The sequence below is a fragment of the Lutra lutra genome, chromosome 4, assembly GCF_902655055.1.
Source record: "Lutra lutra chromosome 4, mLutLut1.2, whole genome shotgun sequence".
Taxonomy (NCBI): Eukaryota; Metazoa; Chordata; class Mammalia; order Carnivora; family Mustelidae; genus Lutra; species Lutra lutra.
The window spans coordinates 137,877,460-137,901,272 of NC_062281.1; the positions used below are offsets into that span (position 1 = coordinate 137,877,460).

Genomic DNA, 23,813 nt, shown 5'->3' on the forward strand with positions numbered 1-23,813 from the left:
CCACATCAGGTTCCTACTAAGGGAGGAACCTGCTTCTCCCTCTCCCTCTGCTCCTGCCCTTCCCACTACTCATGCACTCTCATTCTCTCTCTCTCTCAAATAAATAAATAAAATATTTTTTTAAAAAAAGAACATCCCAGGTTTTCTTAATGTGTCTCCAGTCTTAAGAACAACTACTCTTGTCTAGGATAGTGCTTCTTAAACTTTAATATGCATGAAAGTTACCTAGAGAACTCATTAAATTGCAGCTTTTGATTTAGCAGAGCTGAGCACACCTGAGAATCTGCATTTATAACAAGCTTCCAGGTGACGGAGAACCACACTTTAAAGCAACAAGGCTCTAGGATATGTAAAATACTTAGAAATGAAATTGTAGAGATATGTGTGCACCTTCATTAGCTGTTTTAGCTGTTTTCAAATTGTTTGCAGATTTTTACTATTTTCGTCATTGTATACTATATTTATAGATATCCTTATGACCTTGGTAGTATATAATTTTTAAAACTTTACCAATATTATATATTTGAAATTATGCTCTTTTAATGAACACTTTTGTAACTATTAATGAAATTCTGCTAGCCAAAGTGGTCATTAAATTTACCTCTTTTATGATTAAAATTCTTCTATAAATTTCCTATTTATATCCTTTATTCATTTTTTTAAGATTTTTTAAAAGATATTTATTTGAAAGAATGAGAGAGAGAGTACACACAGGAGCGGGACAGAGGAAGAGGGAGTGGGAGAAGCAGATTCCCCTGCTGAGCAGGGAGCCCAACAGGGTGGCTCCATTCTAGGATCCCAGAATCATGACCTGAGCTGAAGGCAGAAGCTTAACCAACTGAGCCACCTAAGTGCCCCTCCATTATTTTAAGATTTACTTATTTATTTATTTTTTAGAGAGCAACAGAGTACAAATGAGAGTGGAGGGAGGGGCAGAGGAAGAAGGAGAGAGTTTGGTAGGATTAAGTTCCTCTCTTTATTTTTCTTACTCAAGGTTGTTTGGCTACTCTTTGTCCTTTACCCTTCAATATTAATGTTGAATTAATCTTGTAGAATTTTGTGAATAAAAATGGAAATTTTAGTGCAATTTTATCAAATGTATAGATTTATTGTGGGAAGAATTAACACGTGTTTTGTAGTCCAGATAAAGTCTCATGAATTTCATCAACTTCAGAACTACACTACTTATCTTGAATATTCTACAAAGACAATTATGTATGATTAGTGACTCTTTTGGACTTTTCTTTCCAATACTAATACTTGTAACTTTTTTCCTAATCTTATGGAACTTGTTAAGAACTCCAGTACAATGTAAAATAGAAGCAGTGAAAGTGGGATTCCTTACCTTAAGTTTTAAGGAAATATGTCTAACCTTTTCATAAATGAAAGGTAATAATCATTGTGAATCTTTGTAGATCTTTTTAGTGACAGTATGAACAAAACTTTCTATTTCTAGATTGTAACTGTTTTGTTATAGTGTTTCTTTTTATATAATGTTTTCTCTGTATCTATTGACAAGATCATAATATATACTTCTTCAATCTGTTTCTGTGAAGTATTAAATTAGAATATTATTGAACAAAATCCCCAGTCCAGGAGTAATGCACCAATTCCATACACACACACACACACACACACACACACACACACACACACACAAAAATATATGTATATGTGTTATACATAAGCATATATAACATATATATGCACATATTATACATATATATGTATAAAAAATGAATTTCATTTGATGGATTCAATACTATAATTATATTATTTCTGTGTTCATAAGTGAAAATACTTTTCTTGTATACTTGTTTAATATACTTGATACATGTTTAATATCACATTATGTCAGTTTCATAAAACTAATTGGTGATGTTTTGGGGCTTCTGATTGGTTCAGTTGGTTGAATTTCTGACTCTTTGATTTTGGCTCAGGTCATGACTTCAGTGTCATAAGACAGAGAGCCACGCTGGGCTCTGCACTCATCTGAGAGTCTGCTTAAGATTCTTTTCCTCTTCCTCTTCCTCTGCCCCTCCCCCTACTCTCATGCATGTTCTCTTTCTCTCTTCAAAAAATAAACAAATCCTTGGGGTGCCTGGGTGGCTCAGTGGGTTAAGCCTCTGCCTTCGGCTCAGGTCATGATCTCAGGGTCCTGGGATCGAGCCCTGCATCAGGCTCTCTGCTCAGCAGGGAGCCTGCTTCCCCCCCTCTCTCTCTGCCTGCTTCTCTGCCTACTTGTGATCTCTATCTGTCAAATAAATAAATAAATAAATCTTAAAATAAATAAATAAATAAACAAATCCTTAAAAAATAGAATAAAACAGAATGAAATGAATCAGTGATGTTTTTATTTTTAGGACTAAGTTATATAATAGCAATTATTTCCTTATATTTTCTTTCTTTTATTGTCTTTTGTTATAAAAATAAAGTTACAAAACATAGAGTTTAGTTCCTTAAATATTGGTAGATTTCTTTTAAAAAACTGGGAATATATTTATTTCTTGCTAAAGAATATCCAAGTCAGGGGCGCCTGGGTAGCTCAGTGGGTTAAAGCCTCTGCCTTCAGTTCAGGTTGTGATCCCAGGGTCCTGGGATCAAGCCCTGCTTTGGGCTCTCTACTCAGTGGGGAACCTGCTTCCCTTCCTCTCTCTCTGCCTGCTTCTCTGCCTACTTGTGATCGCTGTCAAATAAATAAATAAAATCTTTAAAAAAAAAAAAAAAAGAACTTCCAAGTCAGTTGTTCATTATAGGTGCTCTACATTCTCTAGAAACCAGTTCTCTGTCTTATATTTTTATCATCTTCAATATATGATTTTCAGTTCCCAAGGCCCTGTGCATAGCTATGTAGGGGAAAATAGCATGGAGGATCATCAATAGGAAGTTGTTGTGGACCAAGTGTGGAAGTATCACATATTACGTCTGCTCACATTCTATTATTTAACACTTAGCCATGAATAACAACAAGGGATACTGGGAAACAAGCTAGCCATATGCCAAGAAGAGGAAATCAATTTGGTAGCCAATTAGCAGACTTATTATACCCACAAAGGAACATATTATATTTTCCTGCTACAAAAGTTGTTTTTTTTCTCCTATAAATTTTGTTTAATTCCCCTTTCTACAAAGTATCATGCAGGGGCAAACATACAACTCAGTCATTTAAGGTACCATTTGAGTGTTACAACTCTCAGCTAATATAAATAATTTGATACTAAAATCTTAGCACAGTGCTGCTGCTGACTTCCAACCAAAAAGCACAATGTTATATACATAATAAATCCTCTCATCAGCTGGTGACTCTGCTGTCATTTGATACATGTTTTCTTCAGTAAAGTAACTGACTGGCAAAAACCAACCATAGTCACTGCTGTTTTTGCAATATGTTTGAAAGGCAGGTGGTCATCCCATCTCTGGAGATTAAAAGCAATTCAAAGATAAATGTTGAAAGAAAAGAGAAACCAGGGCAGAAAGTGTGTGGGTTTAGGTGTTTGTTGAAACAGGATGAGAAGGGCTCTTATGTTACTCATCAACTGAGAAACATATTTCCATCTGTTTACACTAACACACTGGTCTGGATGCATACACTGTGACTGCTGTAATGCACACAAACTAAAAAATGTGCTTAGGTTTAAACAGCTGATGTAATATTCATATTATTTTGGCAAAGGAATATATAAAATTGGCCAATGGAGTTTTCAGATAGTGAAGAATAATCTCTTTTTTCCCCACAAAGATATTAATCAAATGTTCTTTCCATGACAAGAATCTAACAAGAACTTACTCAGGACTATTGCTTTTTAAGCACTGAGAGTGAGCAGTAAATAATAATTTATCCAGGCCTTTTAATGTGTCCAGGGTGTTTTACTTGGATTTGTTTCCTCATCTGGATACAATACAGCAAAGAGTCAAAGAACACAACTGTTGAAAAATCCCAGGAGTATATTTGACCCAAACACCCACTCAATGTAGTGATCCTTTCTTTGAGTCTATTGCTCTTCCACATTTTCTGAGACTCTTATGATGACAGGGAGATTAAATTTCTTTAATGTTACACTTAATTTTATTTAAATTAGATTGCCTACATTTATAAACAATAACCTATGTAATCATCTCCAGAAATGCCACAGTCACTGTTACTTCTAAACCTAGTTTTTCAAGTTTTTTAAATTTTATTATTTTTTATTTTTTTTATAAACATATAATGTATTTTTATCCCCAGGGGTACAAGTCTGTGAATCGCCAGGTTTACGCACTTCACAACACTCACCATAGCACATACCCTCCCCAATGTCCATAACCCCACCCCCCTCTACCTATCCCCTCTTCCCCCAGCAACCCTCAGTTTGTTGTGTGATATTAAGAATCACTTATGATTTATCTCCCTCCCAATCCCATCTTGTTTCATTTATTCTTCTCCTACCCCTCAAGCCCCCCATGTTGCATCTCCACTTCCTCATATCAGGGAGATCATATGATAGTTGTCTTTCTCTGATTGACTTATTTCACTAAGCATAATACCCTCTAGTTCCATCCACGTTGTCGCAAATGGCAAGATTTCATTTCTTTTGATGGCTGCATAGTATTCCATTGTATATATACCACATCTTCTTTATCTATTCATCTGTTGATGGACATCTAGGTTCTTTCCATAGTTTGGCTATTGTGGACATTGCTGCTATAAACATTTGGGTGCACGTGCCCCTTCGGATCACTATGTTTGTATCTTTAGGGTAAATACCCAGTAGTGCAATTGCTGGGTCATAGAGTAGTTCTATTTTCAACTTTGTTTTTTTTTAAGATTTTATTTATTTATTTGACAGATAGAGATCACAAGTAGGCAGAGAGACAGGCAGAGAGAGGAGGAAGCAGGCTTCCCGCTGAGCAGAGAGCCCTATGCAGGGCTCGATCCCAGGACCCTGAGATCATGACCTGAGCCGAAGGCAGAGGCTTTAACCCACTGAGCCACCCAGGGGCCCCTATTTTCAACTTTTTGAGGAAACTCCATGCTGTTTTCCAGAGTAGTTGCACCACTTTGCATTCCCACCAACAGTGTCGGAGGGTTCCCCTTTGAAGATTACATTTTTATAAAATAAGCCTTTTAATTGTGAGGACACTTCTTGTTTCATATATATTTCATTATAATGGACTGAAATATACCATTATTCAGTTTACTGGAACAAATTAGAATAAATTCACAGATCAATCAGCTCAATCAAAAAATTGTCTTTCCTTCCATTTCTTATCTTTGTATAAACATTCTTAGCTCCTTAAGTTGTGTCTTTACATGGCACTGTGTCAGGGTACTTTACTTTTCTGACTGACCTATAATTGTGAAATAACATATCAGTGTTTCACTCTTAAATTGTAAAGACTGTAACTGAACATATGACCCTTGATACAGTTTTATCAATAAATATGCATCCAAGAGTTTTATCCAAATTGTTTAAAATTGAGGAAAGGAAGGTGCCAAACACAGATTCCTATGGTACTCCCCTAATATTCCCCCCGCCATATTCACATGAATCTACCCATCAATACTGGTTATAATGGCTTAACCCAATAGGATTCTTCCTGACTGTGTGAGCTCCTTGTCTACTCTTCTCCATTTTGTTGCTTAAGCTATCATTAACAACTACCAAATGATTCCTAAAATATATATATGTACACACACTCAATATGTTCATAGAATTATGAATAGTTAGTTAACCTACCCAAAAGGTAGCTTTGGTTATTTTGACATAGCTAAGTTTGTTCTTCATTTCTCTCAACCTTCAAGAGAAAAATTTAGATATACTTTTTACCCTTCCAGTATAGTAGTATCTGTGAGAAAAAAAATAGTTATGAGAGGTATAGGCAAAAATATAGAAAGAAAGAACAAATGTTTATTGAGTAGATTGAGTTTTCCAGTTTTCAGAAAGAAGACAGGATTTGGCTTATTTTTGGAGGATTAACCAAGTGATAAGACTGGAGTGTTCAAAACAAGAAAGTTCGGGAGGTAAGAGAGGTAATTCAGAACACTCATGCCCAAGGGAATATACTTTTCTGTCTTAACTGCTTTTTTATTAAACTCTTAAGAATATGATAGGATTTTCCAAGAAGCCTAAATAAAAATGCATGATACTTTTCAACTGGGATATGAAAATATGTGACACAACTGGTACCTTTGAGAAGCTAAAATAAACACATTTTTTTTTTCTTAATACTCCAGGGAGTAGTTTACTCAGAATGTTCTTTAGATTCAAAAAGGAGAAGTGTTAAAATATTTCTGTTCCTCAGAATGTAGTAATTAATATCAGGGAGAATAGCTTTTTAATGAATATGTGCCAGACTAACTCTCCAAATAAGAAACATTTAGAAGGGATGAAAACATTCTTATTCAGCACTTTCTGAGCACTTAAAATGTCCAAGTATGATTCTATACATTACTCAGGGATCAATATAAAATAGTTCCTGCATTCATATTACTTTTCCAGAAATATGTGAGAAATGGAAGAAATTTGTTCATGGTTGGAAAGCAAATAAAGGGTGTAATTTCAGTTGTAACCAGCCAAGTAGTTCAATCAACCATTGCAACCATAATGAAGGTCCACAAAATGGCTCATGATGTTTCCCTGCTCTGTGCCTTCATATATGTGTCATTCAACTTAGAATGCACCTCTCCAGATAGGTACAGCATATTATTCTAAAAATTGTCTTTGTATCTTCATCAGCCCCTTCCATCTCCATCTGGGTTGGTTGAGTTCTGTTTGTATTTACATAATACTTTATGTACATGCCTTTCCTAGAACTTTATATAATTATGTTTTTAATTTACCTCTGTTTCTTCCCATTATATATATATATATATATATATATATATATATATATATATATAAGCTACTGGAAAGCAGCAATTCTGTTTTATTAAATTTTAAATCACTAGCACCTATCATTGTCCCTGGTGCATAGCAAATGATAAATACCTTCTAACCAAATGAATAATACATAAATCTGTATAGAGAGATCTTTTAAGGTTAGTCTTCCTATAATTACATTTGCTCCTTTATTATCATATTCTGGCATTAACAAAGGCATACAGTGAGGTTACAGGATACATACATAAACATACATATCCATTATAATATATGCCAACTATAGAACAAAATGCATACATGTATGTATCCATGCATATATGCATAAAATTTATACATGTGCATATGCATATATAAGATATATAATTCATTAGTTATATAGGTTTTATGTTATATTCAAAAATGGTAAATGAAAGAAAGTCACCAAATTTCAGTATTTTTATATGGATCCTCTCTATCACTTTACCATGACTTTACAAAGAATTACCTATGGATGCTTTCCTTACAAATGCTCATTAGACTAACACTTAGATACAAGATGATTTGTAATATTTAATACACTTGATAGAAATCAGTGAATTAAAGAGACACACCTTTTATTCAATGCCAAGAAAATTATGACTATCTGAAATTTCCAGAGTTTTTGTGATTCATATTTAAATGTAAGTCCCAGAAGCTAGCCCCAGTATAAAACAATTTCTGGCAAGAGAATGACTTTTTTTCCAATGAATAATTTAAAATGCAACTTTTTCCATGTGAACTGTCATATCTTGGCAGTAGGCATAGTATTTCAATAATTTATACAATTTTGAATATAATATAGTTAATGCCATAAAAGCAATTTCTTTGATATTGAATTATAAGAGAATGCACTTAGGCCACTGTGACTAATGATCCAAGGGCCAGCAACATGGCAAATTACCTTTTAACCCAATTTTAGAAAGAATCTGTGCATGTAACCCTAGGACTGTGCTGAGATCTCCTGGCATATAGTTGCATAATAACACTTGGCCGTTATATTTTATTTTATTTTTTTTTAAAGATTTTATTTATTTATTTATTTGACAGAGAGAGAGATCACAAGTAGACGGAGAGGAAGGCAGAGAGAGAGAGAGAGAGAGGGAAGCAGGCTTCTTGCTGAGCAGAGAGCCCGATGTGGGACTCGATCCCAGGACCCTGAGATCATGACCTGAGCTGAAGGCAGCGGCTTAACCCACTGAGCCACCCAGGCGCCCCTTGGCCGTTATATTTTAAAAACATAAATAAAGCCTTATCATAGAGAGAAGTAGTTAAAGAAACATGATAATTTTTTAAAAGGTAGATGAAAATTATTTTGGTGGGAGCAGAATATTAATGAGAATCATGATTTCATTTTTTACATTTCTAAATAAAACCTATTCTCAGAATATTTTCCTAAGGCAAGACTGTAGTCACCCTGCAGATCTAATCATGGTTGTTTCATGGCAAGTGAGTGACTGCACATTCTTGTGATAATGTATAGCTTTTATGAGAAACCAAGGAATGTAATGTGAAAATAGATTCCTTGGGCCCTCCAAGGCAAATGAATAGGCTCAGGGCTTGCCAGGATATAAGGCAGAAATGGCAAGATTATAACTTCATGACTGAATCCAGACCACATAGGGCTTGTGGTGTATGGTCAGGATTTTGTAAGTATGTAGCTCCATGGGACTGTTTACTTTCATAGACTCTGTAGATTTCTATATCATGACAATTTTCCAGCATGCGATGACCAAGTGTCTCCAATAAGTGTCAAATACGTCCCATATTGGTGCAATTTGGGTTGATGCCAGAAGAAGTTTGCAGATACTGTAATGAGTGTATATGGTCCCAAAAAAGAAGAAAATTCATTTCTAAAGATCTGGCAAGGCTGGACTTCCATTTTCTAAATGGAAATTATCAGTGATCACTACCCTCTTCAGTTTGGTCCTCCTATCATGCCCTATCACTTCCAGTGTAAAGGTGCACATTTCCTCTTGACCTACTCTTATTTCAGATACCTTAGTTTTTAGTAAAAGTAATCAGGGGATTGGTTTTCATAGGAAGTTTCCTCATCCACCTTTGGAGTCTGAATTTTGTTCCACTGTCTGTCTTGATGCAACACCACACTGTCTTTGTTGGACGTTTATAAGAATAAATCTTGAAGTCAGATAGTGTAGTCTTCCAATTCTGGAAAAAAAAAATTTTTTTTCAAACCATGCCTGAACTTAGTTATTTTAAACAACTACATTTATATACTTTACTCATGATACTGTGATTTGGAGTCTTACTGGAATGACTAGCAGAGTTAAGAGCCTATAAGAGTTTCCCAGGGTGTTTCCTAGGTGCCCTTTTTTTTTTTCTGTTGTTTCAAAACTTCTCCATGTGTGGCCCATGTGTTCTCTCCACCATGATGGCTCCCAGGTAGTCAGTCCAATTATACAGCAATTCAGACCTCCAAGAGTGAGTGTTCTTAGACAACAGAGCAGAAGACAAATGGTACTTTATGATCCAGTCTTGGAAGTCACACAGGAATGATTACTTCTACTCCAACTCTATTATTTGAGGTGGCCAGAAACCTACTCAAATTATAATGAAAGCACTACTAAGACCTCACTCATGATGGAAGAAATGGTGAAGAATTGGGGGCCATGTTATAAAACTGCCATATAAGCCAACTAACAAAATAGTAGGTGAGTGGATGGAAGAAGAAATTGGGGAATGGATGTATAGAACTCTACCCAATGATAGACCCCACTCCTGTCAACAACAAAATGTCATTAAATTCTCAGTACATTACACATAGCAAATGTCCAACAAATATTAACCTTTGCTGTAGGTATCCTCTTGTTAGACATGTTTCCAATAAGAAAGGGAAGAGAACCAGTGTCCATTTTTGAATCCTTCTCCACCCACCTCCTAGCTCAGTTTCTAGGAGATGTATGCCTTAGAGAATGGGACACTGTTTTCTTTTACTACAGTTCCTTGGTGAGCTTGTTGGACCACATGGAAATCTCTGGGATCTATGCATAAATTCATGCATAAAAAGGCTTAAATGAAATATATGAAGCTATTAATGGGGCGCCTGGGTGGCTCAGTGGGTTAAGCCGCTGCCTTCGGCTCAGGTCATGATCCCAGGTCCTGGGTTCGAGCCCCACATCGGGCTTTCTGCTCAGCAGGGAGCCTGCTTCCTCCTCTCTCTCTGCCTGCCTCTCTGCCTACTTGTGATTTCTCTCTGTCAAATAAATAAATAAAATCTTTAAAAAAAAAAAAAAGAAGCTATTAATAGTGATTCTCTCAAAATTGTGAGATAATATTGTACTGAGTCACCTGAAAACATTGGCCACCAAGCCATTTGTTCGTAACCACCAAAGGACAATTTTAGATTTTTCAACCGCATAGGTGATTTGGGTTTCCCCCCTCACTCATATATTTTTCTACATTCTTTCCAATAGATGTGTATAACCCTCATAATTAGAAAAAAAAATATATTCAAAGAACAAAGACACCAGAGTACTTCAGAGAAGGCATTATTTTTCTGATTGCACTGAAATGACGCATCTTCTCTGCAAGTACCAAAAACAACATAGCAGCCTTTACATATAAAAATATGCTCGGGGCGCCTGGGTGGCTCAGTGGGTTAAGCCGCTGCCTTCGGCTCAGGTCATGATCCCAGGTCCTGGGTTCGAGCCCCACATCGGGCTTTCTGCTCAGCAGGGAGCCTGCTTCCTCCTCTCTCTCTGCCTGCCTCTCTGCCTACTTGTGATTTCTCTCTGTCAAATAAATAAATAAAATCTTTAAAAAAAATATGCTCAAACATATTTATAAAACCTCAATCTAACAAGGAAAACTCATATTGAACTGGAGCAGGCTTACATCATGAAATCAGGAGCCAGGTGTTACGTTATAGCTCTATGAGTCCAAGGGTAGACATTGGACTTTCTTGTGTTTCAAAAACACTAAAGCAAGCTTGTAGCTACATGAAATATTTGCTAAGAAGGCAGCTGGGTTCTAGCATGGCACAGCTGGGCTGTTTCCTCTGGTTTATGTGGAGAATAATTTCAGTGCCAAGGATGCGACAAGAAAAGTTCACCCAGGCCATTCCAGAGGGCATTTGCTGGCACGTTTTCAAACAGACCAGTGGAGCTGGCCACCAGGCTTATGGGAATAGTGATGATACTGAAAAAAATTACCTACTTTCCTTAAGAAAATTCCTGGAAGGGGTATCATTAGCTAGCTGGGTTGGAATTTTTTTTAAGTTCTTAAGGTATACTGCCAAATTGTTTCCTGGAAAAAGCTCATTATGAATTCTTGATAAAATGTTATCATCACTGCAGGTTTAAAGGTATGGAATTAGTTCCTTAAGAATTCTGCCTCTCTAGGTATGGACACCTATATTTGTGTCTTTAAGGAATTTCAGCTGTGATGTTCTTCTTGTGTATTTTGTAACTATTTTCTACTAGGGAGAAGGGTGAATTAAGCAGCCATTGTAGATTCCCTGTGATATACGACTCTGCTGTAAGTGTGCTCTAGCTTTCCTGCTGCTGCTGCCTGAGGGGGTAGCTGCTATTATGGTCCTGATTTTCAGCAGTATTTTATATCTTTGAACCATCCAAGTAAGTGAAGCTGAACTAGCCTGAGGTACAGCAGGGATTTGAACCCTGGTGTATAAACACTCATGTGTAGAGACCAGCTATTGATCCTCTAGCCAAAATGAAGCAAAAATAAAAATCTTTTCAGTCCAAAATATTGAAACTCTTGTATAACAATGTTGTCTGGGTTTTTTTTGTTTGTTTGTTTTGTTTTTGCCTTCAAAATGTTTACAAAGCGGGTGGGAAAGTTGCCATCAACCAAAAATTTAAAAATCATTAAATAAATGTTAAGCTACCAAAACTCAGCCTTTCTAAATAAGTGCCCTTTATTATTTTATCACATTTAACCCTCATGTATGCAAAGCCATCTTAATATAACCTATATAAATGTAAGAAATATATATGCCTTTTGCCATGGAAAATCTATTTAGCGGGGCGCCTGGGTGGCTCAGTGGGTTAAAGCCTCTGCTTTCGGCTCAGGTCATGATCCCAGGGTCCTGGGATTGAGCCCCATGTCAGGCTTTCTGCTCAGCAGGGAGCCTGCTTCCCCCCCCTCTCTCTGCCTGCCTCTCTGCCTGCCTCTCTGCCTACTTGTGATCTCTCTCTGTCAAATAAATAAATAAAATCTTAAAAAGAAAAAAAGAAAATCTATTTAGCAAATACTTATGCCTTTCTGCAGTGAGAACATCTATCTTAAAATTTAGGGATTATTTGCCTCTTTCTTTCATCCCCCTGATGCGTAGCCCATGTATTAGGTAATCAAAGTTAGATGGAGAGAAGGGGAAGAGAGGGAATCTATTTCCACGTTGATTTTTTTCGGTAACTCCATGTCCTATGAGGTTTGTTCCCCGTAGAGGTTTATTTTCTTCTCTCCATTGCTGATTGTCTTGCTCACTGCTCTGCAGAACCAATTCTGGGTTTTCCCAAGAGAAAATCACAACTGGGAAAAAGTTGCCTATAACATCTTTCTACCTTCAGTATGCAGCCCTCACTACACCCACCATGCTGCTCTCAGGAAGTGTGAAAATATATGCAAACTATTAAGGCATCATCTCTTCTAGGGGTAGTTACACTTTAATATTAAGCCCTTGAAAGCAGATAACGGCTCTGAGGATATGAAGGAAAGCCTCTATAATTACAATAGAGACTTTAAATAAATAGGAGAGAATAGTTTATGCAGAGGTCTTTCTGTCATCCTATAAAGCTATAAAACCTTACATGCTACACTTTTGGTCAAGGATCTCCTGAATCAGCCCTTCCACCACCCCAGGATTAAAAAACACTCATCTGATAGATTATCCTGGTAATTAGCTGGATTCAGTTAATGATTAGCTGGATACAGTTAAAAACTACTGTTTTTAACCACCAACGTCCACTCAAATTCCATCTGTTTCATAAAGCCTTTTCTAATATCAGCATCCCCTCTAATCCAACTTCATAGGCAGAGTTCGATTTACTACTCTGTGCTCCCAAAACAACTTATATTGCAAAATTCACTTTGTAGGATTCATGATGCCATATTATAATTAGTAATGTTAGGTCTTTCACTCTTTAGACATAAACTTTAAGATTAGTCTTGCTAATCTAGTCGGTGCTCAATAAATGTTTGTTGAATGGATGGATGGATGGATGGATGGATGAATGGATGGCTTAAAATAGGTTACCACCTGTTTTACCATTTTGTATAGCTGACCTCCTAAAGGACAAGGTCAATTGAGTAAAACTTGAACATAGATTTCCTAGAAAAGGAAAAACACTAAGTTAAGCGACATGATTTAAAGTTTGAACCAAAGTCTGAAAGATACATTTCTTTTTTTCCCTCAAACACGTTCTTTGCCCCCAAAAGTAGTCCTGGCGTATTCCATCAGTAGGTATTCACAAATATGGCAAGTTTGCATTTACAAGTCACACTTGGGTTATTTTTTCCTCCTATCACTATCTGATGGGATGAAGGGAGAAGCCATAGAAATCTCTGAAATGTCATAAACTATAAAAAGTCAGTTAGAGTCTATGAGCTGGAGAAAACAATGTTGCTAGTTAGATGCAAGCCAGGAAACCATCAGGCACCCACAAGCAAACCAATTTAGGGGGGAAAAAAATCATGAAACAATTTCTTCTCTCAGTTTGAGAACAGCACCTTTTCCAGGAGGTTTGTTATGTAACGTAGATCGGCTTTCACTTTCTGGGGGCTGGCCAAGACTGAAAAGGGAAGTGCCAGCCTAGGGAAAAGAAGACTGTTCTTTTGATGCTGCCAGCCATTACCAGATATGGGAGTGCAAAAAAAGCCAATTCTCCAAAGATTTATAGTTATGTCTAGCTTGTTGACTCAAGCAGTTTGGAAAATCTTCAGAGATAGAGTTGATTTGAACTAACCTAGACTCCAAGTCTGTGGAGAGGGAAAAAGAAGCAGAAATAATATGTACATACTCTTAGAGTCAAATCCTTTTGGCCCCAAATTTACATATCTTTTTAAGTTAAAAAAAAAATGCTCTAACCAACACTTACAGTACTGTGTAAGATATGATAGTCTATTCTATTGAATATACATGTATATGATTATTGTCCAATTATTTCTCTGGGCTTACATGGCAAAAACTATGGTAGGCAATGAAATAGGAAAATACTGTGCTTTTAAACGAGTTAAAAAGAATATTGAGTCCCCCAAATTGGAAAATCCTTGAAAAAAGTCACAGAGGATCCTTGACACTATAATTTCATTTTCACTATACTCTCAGAACTTATATCATCCTTGCAGTGGTATGAAATTCTATAGGAAATCCTCATTACAAAGTCAAAGAAATATTAGCTCAGCTATTTAAAAAAAACAACAATAAAACAAATTTTTTTGGAATATCTTCCACGTATCAGGCCCTTTTCTAGGTGTTAGTGATAGGCTGTTGAGTAAACTAGGTTCCTACCCAAGGTCTTTACTTATGTTCCATGATAAGAAGAGGCACTAAACAAAGAAGTAAATATCATGACACTGGCAGCTTTAAAAGACGTTATACCAAAGAAACTACAAAAGGAGGATTGAGGTGGTACAGAGGGTTATAGGTGCAAGCTGTTATCTCAAAGAGACAGATACCCAGAAAAATCTCTTTTGCTTTAAGATGATCAAAGCCATCAGTGACACAGGCTTTAAGATGAAATTTTAACCCCTTAACATTCACTCAGAAATCCATATTTCAGAGTTCCTTCTTTGTCGTAAGTTTTGGGGGTGGAGGAAGTCACTGTAAAGATAGGTGAGTCCAGCAGGACACCAAAGAGATGGGATAGCATATATTTTTTATTCCATGTTTGGGCTAGTGAACACATTTGGAAAACACATGTGCTGACTGGGTGCATAATTCAATTAGATACATGAAAACCTTTAAATGATTTTAGTAGTAACTTCAGAGAATGATGGAAAGGATGGAAAGAGTGCACTTGCCTATGAAACACTGCTGTGATTTTAATGCCTTTACTAAGGAAGCAAGTGGTTTTTGCAATGCCCAGAATACCATAGTTATGATAAATAATGAAACTGCTGTTTCTTTCAATAATCTGTGATTGTTTGGGGCCAGATTAAAGACACATTTCATCCACTGTTAGCCCTGGCAATCTAAAGAAGTCTACCACATGATGTGTATGTGCTGTGGTCTTTCATGGACTCTTACAACTTAAGAACTTGATGGGACATTTAATTGATTCCAGTGAGCCAATGCAACTTTCCAGATCTAAATTGTCAGTGTCTTGCACTTCTAGTTAAGATAATCATCAAATATATCCTCTAAGCGTTTTTCAGTGTTATGTATGACCTGGCCTCACATGTCATGGAACGTAATATAGGTGTGAACTCTATTGTATTTATTATTTCTGGAAATTATCTGCACAGACATTTACTATAATAAAACACTGTGCTCACATAACTTCAATGTTGTATAGATTAGTCACCCTTATGCTGACTTCTCAAATTTTTGTTGGTTACGTTCCAGACTACAGTTGGATTCTTAGAAGAAATTTAAGTCAAGTCCATGAAGGCTGTTCATTAAACAAACAAGCAAAAATCTTATTTTATTTATGTAGGTAAAAAATATGTACACATTAAAAACAAAACAAAAAACAAATGAAGCCTCTCACAAACGCAGTTGTACATCATAAGGCAAATGGTGGGGAATAATTCCAAATGGTTGGTTGGGTAAAATCATTAGTATTTCTCTCATTGACTCATTTCACTTATTGTGGTAGTTAAGAAAGAAAACAGATGAATATACAGGAGGGAGAGAAAGAGAGAGGGAAACAAATCATGAGAGACTCTTAACTATGGAGAACAAACTGAGGGTTGATGGAGAGAGATGGATGGGGAATGGGATAGATGGATGATGGGCCTTAAGGAGGGCACTGGTTATGATAAGAACTGGGTGTTATTTGTAAATGATGAACCAGTGAATTCTACTCCAGAAACCAATATTGAACTGTATGTCAACTAACTAGAACTTAAATTTTTAAAAAAAGAGAGAGAGAAAAGAAGTCATTGGTATTTGGTTTGGATATATACTCTACGATTTTTCTTACTGATATTGCTCCATACCCTGACCAAGGAAACTGTGATAGATGGCTGAAATGAGAGAAGGCAGTTGTGGCAAGTCAGACTGCACACTTTTTAGTGAAAGCAAAACTAACAAGAAATTTAAATGACCTTTAGTGAATTGAAAGCTAGAGTTACATCTAAATATACATCACCCCCTCACCGTGGCCTCCCCTGAACAGGCGTTGAGGACAGGGTCCTAGGTAGTAGTTGAATTTGAGACCCACAAATAATTAAAGGCAAAGCAGATTATTAATTGGTTGACCCAAGAGTGATTCTTTTAAATGTACATGGGAATTTAAAAAGCATTCAACCCCAACACAACCCCTAAATCCTCTTTCAACCTCTGTTGTTTAGAAAGTTTCCAGTGGTCTTCAATCTCTCTAACTGGTCATACAGAACAATTAATTATGAGTGCAGTTGTCAAGCCATGTACATCCCCAATTAGGAGAGGGGTAGTCTGTGTTTTGTAACGAAATCTAGAACTTCCACCCTTCATTGTTTTTTTTTTTTTTTAAGATTTCATTATTAATTTGAGAGAGAGAGAGAGAGAGAGAGAGAGAACATGGCTGGGGAGGGGTGGGGGCAAAGTGGGAGAGTCTTAAGCAGACTTTGGGCTAAGCATGAAGCCTGACATGGGACTCGATCTCACAACCCTGAAATCAGAACTTGAGTCAAAGAGTCTGACACTTAACCAACTGCACCACCCAAGTGCCGGAACCTCATTGTTTTTACTTATGGTGTCATGATGATGATGAAAATGATGATAATGTTTTAATAATTACTTCCTATGAATTAAACAGTTTTACATTTTGATGAATAATTTATCCCTTTATTAATCTGCTCTAGGTCATAAATACTTGAATGTGTACACGACAATTCAAAATGCTACTAAAATCTGTACTTATTTAGTGATTTAAAAATTGTGCAATTGAACACATTTGCTCCTTTTCAAACTAATTTTAAGCTCAATTTCTAAATGAAAAGAATTTCAGGAAGTTTAATATAAGGTGTATGGAAAAGGAACATACACCTAGGACAGTAAGATATTTTAACTCTCCTCATTGCTGCTTTTCTGTGCAGGTGCATAGAGCATTGGAAATGCCATAAGACACTCTGCTTTGTCATGCACAGAGTTCAATAGAGATCTCTGACCTGTGTGCATGCGTGATTTCTACACAAAGCATATCATAGGAAGAGCTACCAGAACTAGATGGGTTTAAGATCCCTGAGACATCACCATTCTTCCTTGCTTATGTCACCCAGAGTAGAAGCATCTTTTTTCTCTTCTATTTTCTCCTAGTCTGATGCTCCCTCAGATCATACCAAGTCCTTTCCCAGTACCATAACCTTATTCTGGATGCAGAGCTAACAATACCTCTATTTCTGTTGCCCTACATTGAGGTTATTCATAGTTTTTCTCTATTATAAATAGCACCACACTGAATAACTTTGCACATAAACTATCCCACATGGTTCACTTTAAAAGAAACTTACATAAAACATAATGTTTGCTGTTTTAAACCCACAAGGCATACCTATTAGACATGTGTTACTCATGTAAAATGGAAAAGGAAAACATGGAAAATATTTGTCTTCTCTCAGTTACTTACTATTTGCCTCCCTCTTTTAATTTTAAGCTCCTTGAGGGCAAAGATTATGCCTTGGAGATTTTGCATTTCCTGTGAGTCCAGAATTATTTCCTCCATAATACTCAGTAAAAGTTTGCAGTCTTGAACTGAATATGAAATGGCTTTGAATAGTCAGCAAACCAACACCTGTTTTTGCCTCCATAAGCTACAATGCTTGTGAAGGATTTTCCTGGTTCTTTTTACACAGCATCTGCTGCCAACAGGTGATGCATTCTGGGGAGAAGAGCCTTGCCAGAGGGATTTCCCTTTACTAACGTCCTCTTTCCAGATGTTTCTTCCCTGTAGTATATCCTGAATTATGAGGCCCTGGGAGGCAATTGCCATCACTGAGATGACATGTCACACCTGGAATTCGACACTCTTCCCCCACCACACATTTTCCCAAAGTTAAATGTCAAATCTAAGTTTATTGCTAAGGGACTTGGTTGTTTCTCTGTGAAGCCAAATAGTGTGCTTAATATTAGTTTACCACTTTAAATGTAAATAGACGTGTAAAGATGAAAAAAACTATTTTAAGATCAGAATGAATTGGCAAAATAATATAGAAGGTGGAATTCATGGTCTTATGGCACTCCATCATTTTCCTTAAAAATATATACCACTATCTAAAGTTGAATTAGTTATATGTTTGGAATATGTAAATTAGACTGATCTCTGTGTACTGTCTTTTGTATGAAGAAGGAAAGTGTTAAATAACTTTTTAAAAATAGTGGCCATTGGTATGTATGTAATTATGTGTGTGTATGTACATATGTACACATGTATATCATAATTCACTATTTCAAACATGTACCTACATCCACATATCCAGGTAATAGTTTTGTTTAATGTAAGTTGATTGTTATTAACTTTCCTATTCACCAATGAGTCATACACACTTTACTGTCCTCATAGGATATCATAATGTCTTTATTTCTGTTCTGTTTCAGTTAAGCTAAAAAGAGTCTTCTACTTGTAATGGTCATTATTTTATTTTATTTCATTTTATTTTACTTTATTTATTTATTTAGCCTGGGAATAGCTCACTGAAGAGTTTAATAATAATATGTTTTAAATGCCAGTTAGAGAATGTCATTTAGAAACAGAATGGTATATTACTTAGAAATAAGCATTTTTTTTCCAGTCCTAGCAACAGTTACATATAATTGAAAACTTTATATTTACAATCAAATAATTCTAGGGTTTTTTTGTTGCAAAATTTTGGTTTCTCCAAAAAATCAAAGATGATATTCAAAGTATAGATGACTTAATTTGTCCTTCTAACAAATTGTAATTACCTTTTTAAAAATAACTGTGAATGTGTATCTCTCGCATATGGGAAGCTCAAGAATGGAACAACTTAAAAAAATCTGGTAAAAGGCATATTTCTCTAAGTATTATCATGATATCTAATTGCATTTATTAATTTCAATCTGAAATTTAAACATACTATTATTCGTATAGAGTAAACTAAACTTATAGCACAGGCCAGTCTTACACACCAACAAACTGATGAAGTGATGAAAACATGGGAAAAAGACAGTAGTGAAATTAAATTAAAAAGCCATATGTGCATTTTAAGGCATCTAATAATAACAGCTAATACTGATGCTAAGTTCTTTAAAACATCCTGGCTGGCTTATTTAAACCTCACAACAGCTGTATGGGGTTGCAGTTGTAGTTTTTTCCAGCTTTCAGATGGAGACAGTGAGCCTGAGATGTAATATGTACCTTACTCTGGATACCACAGCTAGTGGAGAACCCAGGATTTCAAAAATGATTTGAGGATGAAGTGAGACCATTTGATATTTGAGGGAATATGGACATTTTAATTGGAAGTTCATTTAGAGATTTTCCTATCCAGCATTCCCAAAGTGCATTCCATGGTCACTAGTTTTATCAAATGCTCTTCAATAAAAGCATCCCTATTCTAGTACATCAGGAAGGAAAAAAACAAACAAACAAAAAAAGACCATATAAACAAACCCTTCACTCTAGGAGATTTATAGTAAGCATAACAAAGTTTCTAAGAAATCCCAGAGTGATGAGATCTGTGTTCACCAGTGGTTTCCAGCCATCACTGACAAGAAAACTCTTTAATGAGGACACCTTTCAAACCCTTAGAAAATGAGTCCCTTCAAATATAAATGGTTAGAAAGTTCAGCCCTATTACCTGGCAGTTAGAAAACTGAGGTCACAAATGTCATTGTAACCCTGAAATCGTATCTCCTAATCCTACACGTTTGACCTCAATCAGCAATTAAAAGAGCATGTAGGCAAAACTGTTCTATTTTACATTTCTTCCAGATTTCCATTTTCATTACATCTTCTCCACAAGGAAACCATCATTATAGTGAAGATATATAGATGGAACAGACAGAGAGGCTACATACTAGTTGACTTAACACAAAGCATGCGCAATAAAATTTTAATCTAAGTAAATAATTCAGATTTTTTGTTATTAAACATTCCATTTATTTTGAAGCATTTCATATCTAAAAATTAGAGAAAAATAAAGCGAACAGAAAACTCTAGAAGAGTCCTGAGGATCTCAAGAATCTCCTTTGAGAGGTGACCACGGGCCATGAGTGTGTTTCACCACCACAGCCTTATTGTATAGTATCATGGAGTTGATCATATATAGTTTAACAGAATTTTTTATGTATTTTTCTTACCACTACATGTTTTGTCATTTCAGTTCCTCCGAAGATATATGACATCTCAAGTGATATGACCATCAATGAAGGAACCAATGTCACCCTGACTTGCTTGGCCACTGGAAAACCAGAGCCTTCCATTTCTTGGCGGCACATCTCCCCATCAGGTAAAGCAGAAATATATCAGTGTTGCTTGTGCTGCTGTTCAGTATTCTCTTGTAACCTCACTAAGAGTCTACTTATATTTTTTACATTTTTTTCATGAGGTAAGCAGGGTGCATATTTTTATATTTAGTCTTTATACCTGAAGGCACAGTAGTTTACAGAAGTTAAATAAATGAACAGTTTCTGTCAGAGCCCAGAACAGAATCTATGTCTCTTGATTCTTAGTCAAGGTTATTTTCATTTTAGTATACTGGATAATCACAAATCAATAGACAAAAAGCTCAAATGGAAATATCACAAGAGAAATATCTTCATTTAAATGTGTAAGGCTTTTATTCAATCGTCATTCACATGTTAATAGGCCAGCATGAACTGCTAAGGTAATCAAGAGAGAATGAAATTATACAAATTACGAGGTTGCTAGGTCTAATTTCAAAATGCAGTTCAGAATCAGGGATTTGGCAGTTAGAATTAAATTTTAACTGATGAGGGACCTAAGAACACAAGACTTTAAGTAACTTGTACAAGATCACATAGCTAGGTGAAATTAAGGGATATAACATTTTGTTTTTTAAGATTTTATTTATTTATTTGACAGTGAGAGATCACAAGTAGATGGAGAGGCAGGCAGAGAGAGAGAGGGAAGCAGGATCTCTGCCGAGCAGAGAACCCGATGCGGGACTCGATCCCAGGACCCTGAGATCATGACCTGAGCCGAAGGCAACGGCTCAACCCACTGAGCCACCCAGGCGCCCCAGGGATATAACATTTTTAAGGGTTTCTGGTAACTTCTGCTACAGTGCACATGTTCCTAAAGAGATTACAACAACTTTAGGAAGTTGGGGATAATCATCATCAAAAAAAGATTTTTCACAGCTACTCTTCACAGAATCACCAATTTGTGTCAAGTTTAAATATTTGAACTATCAAGCTTTGAGTTGTACCCTGGAAGTAACATGGTACTTTTAACGAGTAAGATCCCACCATGTTTCCAGTGAGTGAAATTTGATTTTATTTGTTTTATAGTTTTGGTGGAAATAGCTCTAACAAGGCTAGTGTGATGAAATTGCTTTTAAAAAAATCAGAAAGGCACCCTTTATAGAGGTGTCAAAAGAGTACAATTGCCACATCCTTTTTATCTGCTAATGCTTACTTTAATATCACTTATCCTTAAGTGTCTTTCAGTTTCCTCATTTATGCAGGAGGTCTAATGAAACTTACATCACATGCTAAGTATTACTATTAATGTGAGGAAAAAATCAATATAACAGCAGTATACACTTATATAATATGCATTATGGCCCCTATAATATTTCTGAAGCATGAGTGTGCTCTTGACTGCCAACACTCCTCTCCTTAAAGCAGCTACAGAATCATAAAACCAGTATATGAGCACTGAATGAGTGGCAGGACTCTCCGTGGGGTCTAAGTGAGACAAGGACTAATGGTTAGCATGCATCTGCTTTTATCTCAAGGTCCTTATCCCTCAGTTCAGCCAATCCCCCTGCAAATCTCACCACCTCAGTTACCCTCACCTCCTTGTCTACTTTCCAAAAATTGAATAATAAAAATCCCTAGCTATTGTGAGACTCAAAGAAGATAATAAGCGTAAATGTGCTTTAAAAAGTATAAGGTGATATGCAAATGGATGGCTGATTCTTAATCATCTTTCCAGGGATTTAAATCTGATATGGCAATATAATTTTTGTAAGAATGAAGCACATAATCTCCATCTTCATATAATTTAAGATTAATATTTTGGACTGAGCTCTCCTGCTTTGCAGTTCTTGTTATTATGCATATTCTTCTTTTTTAAGTGCTTGGATACATTTTGGTTTAATTAAATAGCGTGAATGTTGGTTAGTGAAGTTATTAGAATAATGATAATGGATAACATCATGAAGCTGAAAGAAGACAGATTGGGTTTATAAGTTAAACTGTGCATGGATTTATTTTTCTGATCCCGCCATACAGAGCAAATGAGTAAAATTAGCATAAATATTAACTGTTATCCAATGAATAGCTAGACATGGCTTATATATTTATAAATGCTTCCAATAATTTCAAATTATCATTTGTTAATGATCTGTATTCAAATGCATAGCACCATGGAGTTTCTGCTTTAAGTAACATGTCTGATAATTTTATTAAATTTCTTCAACTTACATGTTTATATTTGAAAGCCAAATTATAAACGTCATTGAACTGTCTATATTTTATCCAAAAAATATCAACAGTTTGCATACTCTCATCTTTTGCTATATCACAAAAGAAAATGTGTCTCAAAAGTGTGCTCACCATATGAACGAACAGTGGAGAGTGTTAAAAACAAAACCAGATATACTCCCTGTCAATACTAGAAATAATGGCTAGTTTTTGTACATGTGTGACTTGTTTAGATTGTTTTTTAACCCGTACTTTTGTGAATTCTTACTGACTCATTCATGGTCTATATCAGTTTTAAAACTCACTAAAAAAATGTCTGGCCACCGGATGATAGCCCCACGGAGCTTCTCCCTAATCCATAAAAGGAAAAGAAAAAGGTTGTGAATTCAAGCATACCACAAACATTGCTGAACCACCTGAAGGTGTCATTCTACTTGCTAGTTCAAACAGTTCAGGATACTTTGGGCAAAACATCTTTCTGGAGAAGTTTCTGAATATGTGAGCTTCCTTAGAGTTTATGCATGCTGATAAATTCTTTCTGTATTTTCTAGTCTGTATTTAGGAATTAAATTCAAATTCATCCAAAAATTGAGAAATAATACCAACTCTTCCCTACATCCTTTACTCAGTTTTATCCATTGTTTTTCCCATTGGCTTCAACATTTGCTGTGTGTAGAGTATATAAATGTGGAAATTTATATTTTTTTTTCATTGAATCATTTGAGAACAATCTGCATATATTGTGCCCTTTTCTTCCTAGTTTTGTCAGTGTGCATTTCTTGAAAAATAAGGAATAAGGACATTCTTTTATATATAACCACTGTGCTGTTTTCAGCTTGTTTACATTTAACATAGATAACATACTTTTGTCCCATTACTATTCGTATTCAAATTTTATCAATTGATAAAATAGTGTCCTTTATAGTTTTTTTTTTTTCCCCTCTCATGCAAAATCCAAGTATCATATTATGATTGTCACATCACTTTTCTCCTTTACTTCTTTATTCTGGGGTCGAATTCCTTGGTCTTTCTTTGTCATTTCCAAACACATATTTTTCAACAATGCATATGCCACCCCACTTTTTTAATAGAATAATTCTCATTTTGGGCTTGACTCATGTTTCCTCATGATTAGGTTTTAGTTATGCCCATCTGGGTCTAAATAAGTAAAGTTGTAGACT

General features: G+C 35.8%; 1 protein-coding gene across 4 annotated transcripts in view; it reads left to right on the top strand.

Moving 5' to 3' along the window:
• The window catches only part of NEGR1 (neuronal growth regulator 1), an 861,528-nt gene that overhangs the window by 477,949 nt on the left and 359,766 nt on the right, over positions 1 to 23,813 (top strand). For all 4 annotated transcript variants that reach the window (XM_047727677.1, XM_047727679.1, XM_047727680.1 and 1 more), the window contains exon 3: positions 20,343 to 20,468. In XM_047727677.1, the coding sequence (XP_047583633.1) occupies positions 20,343 to 20,468 (126 nt within the window). The remainder of the gene's footprint in view (positions 1 to 20,342; positions 20,469 to 23,813) is intronic.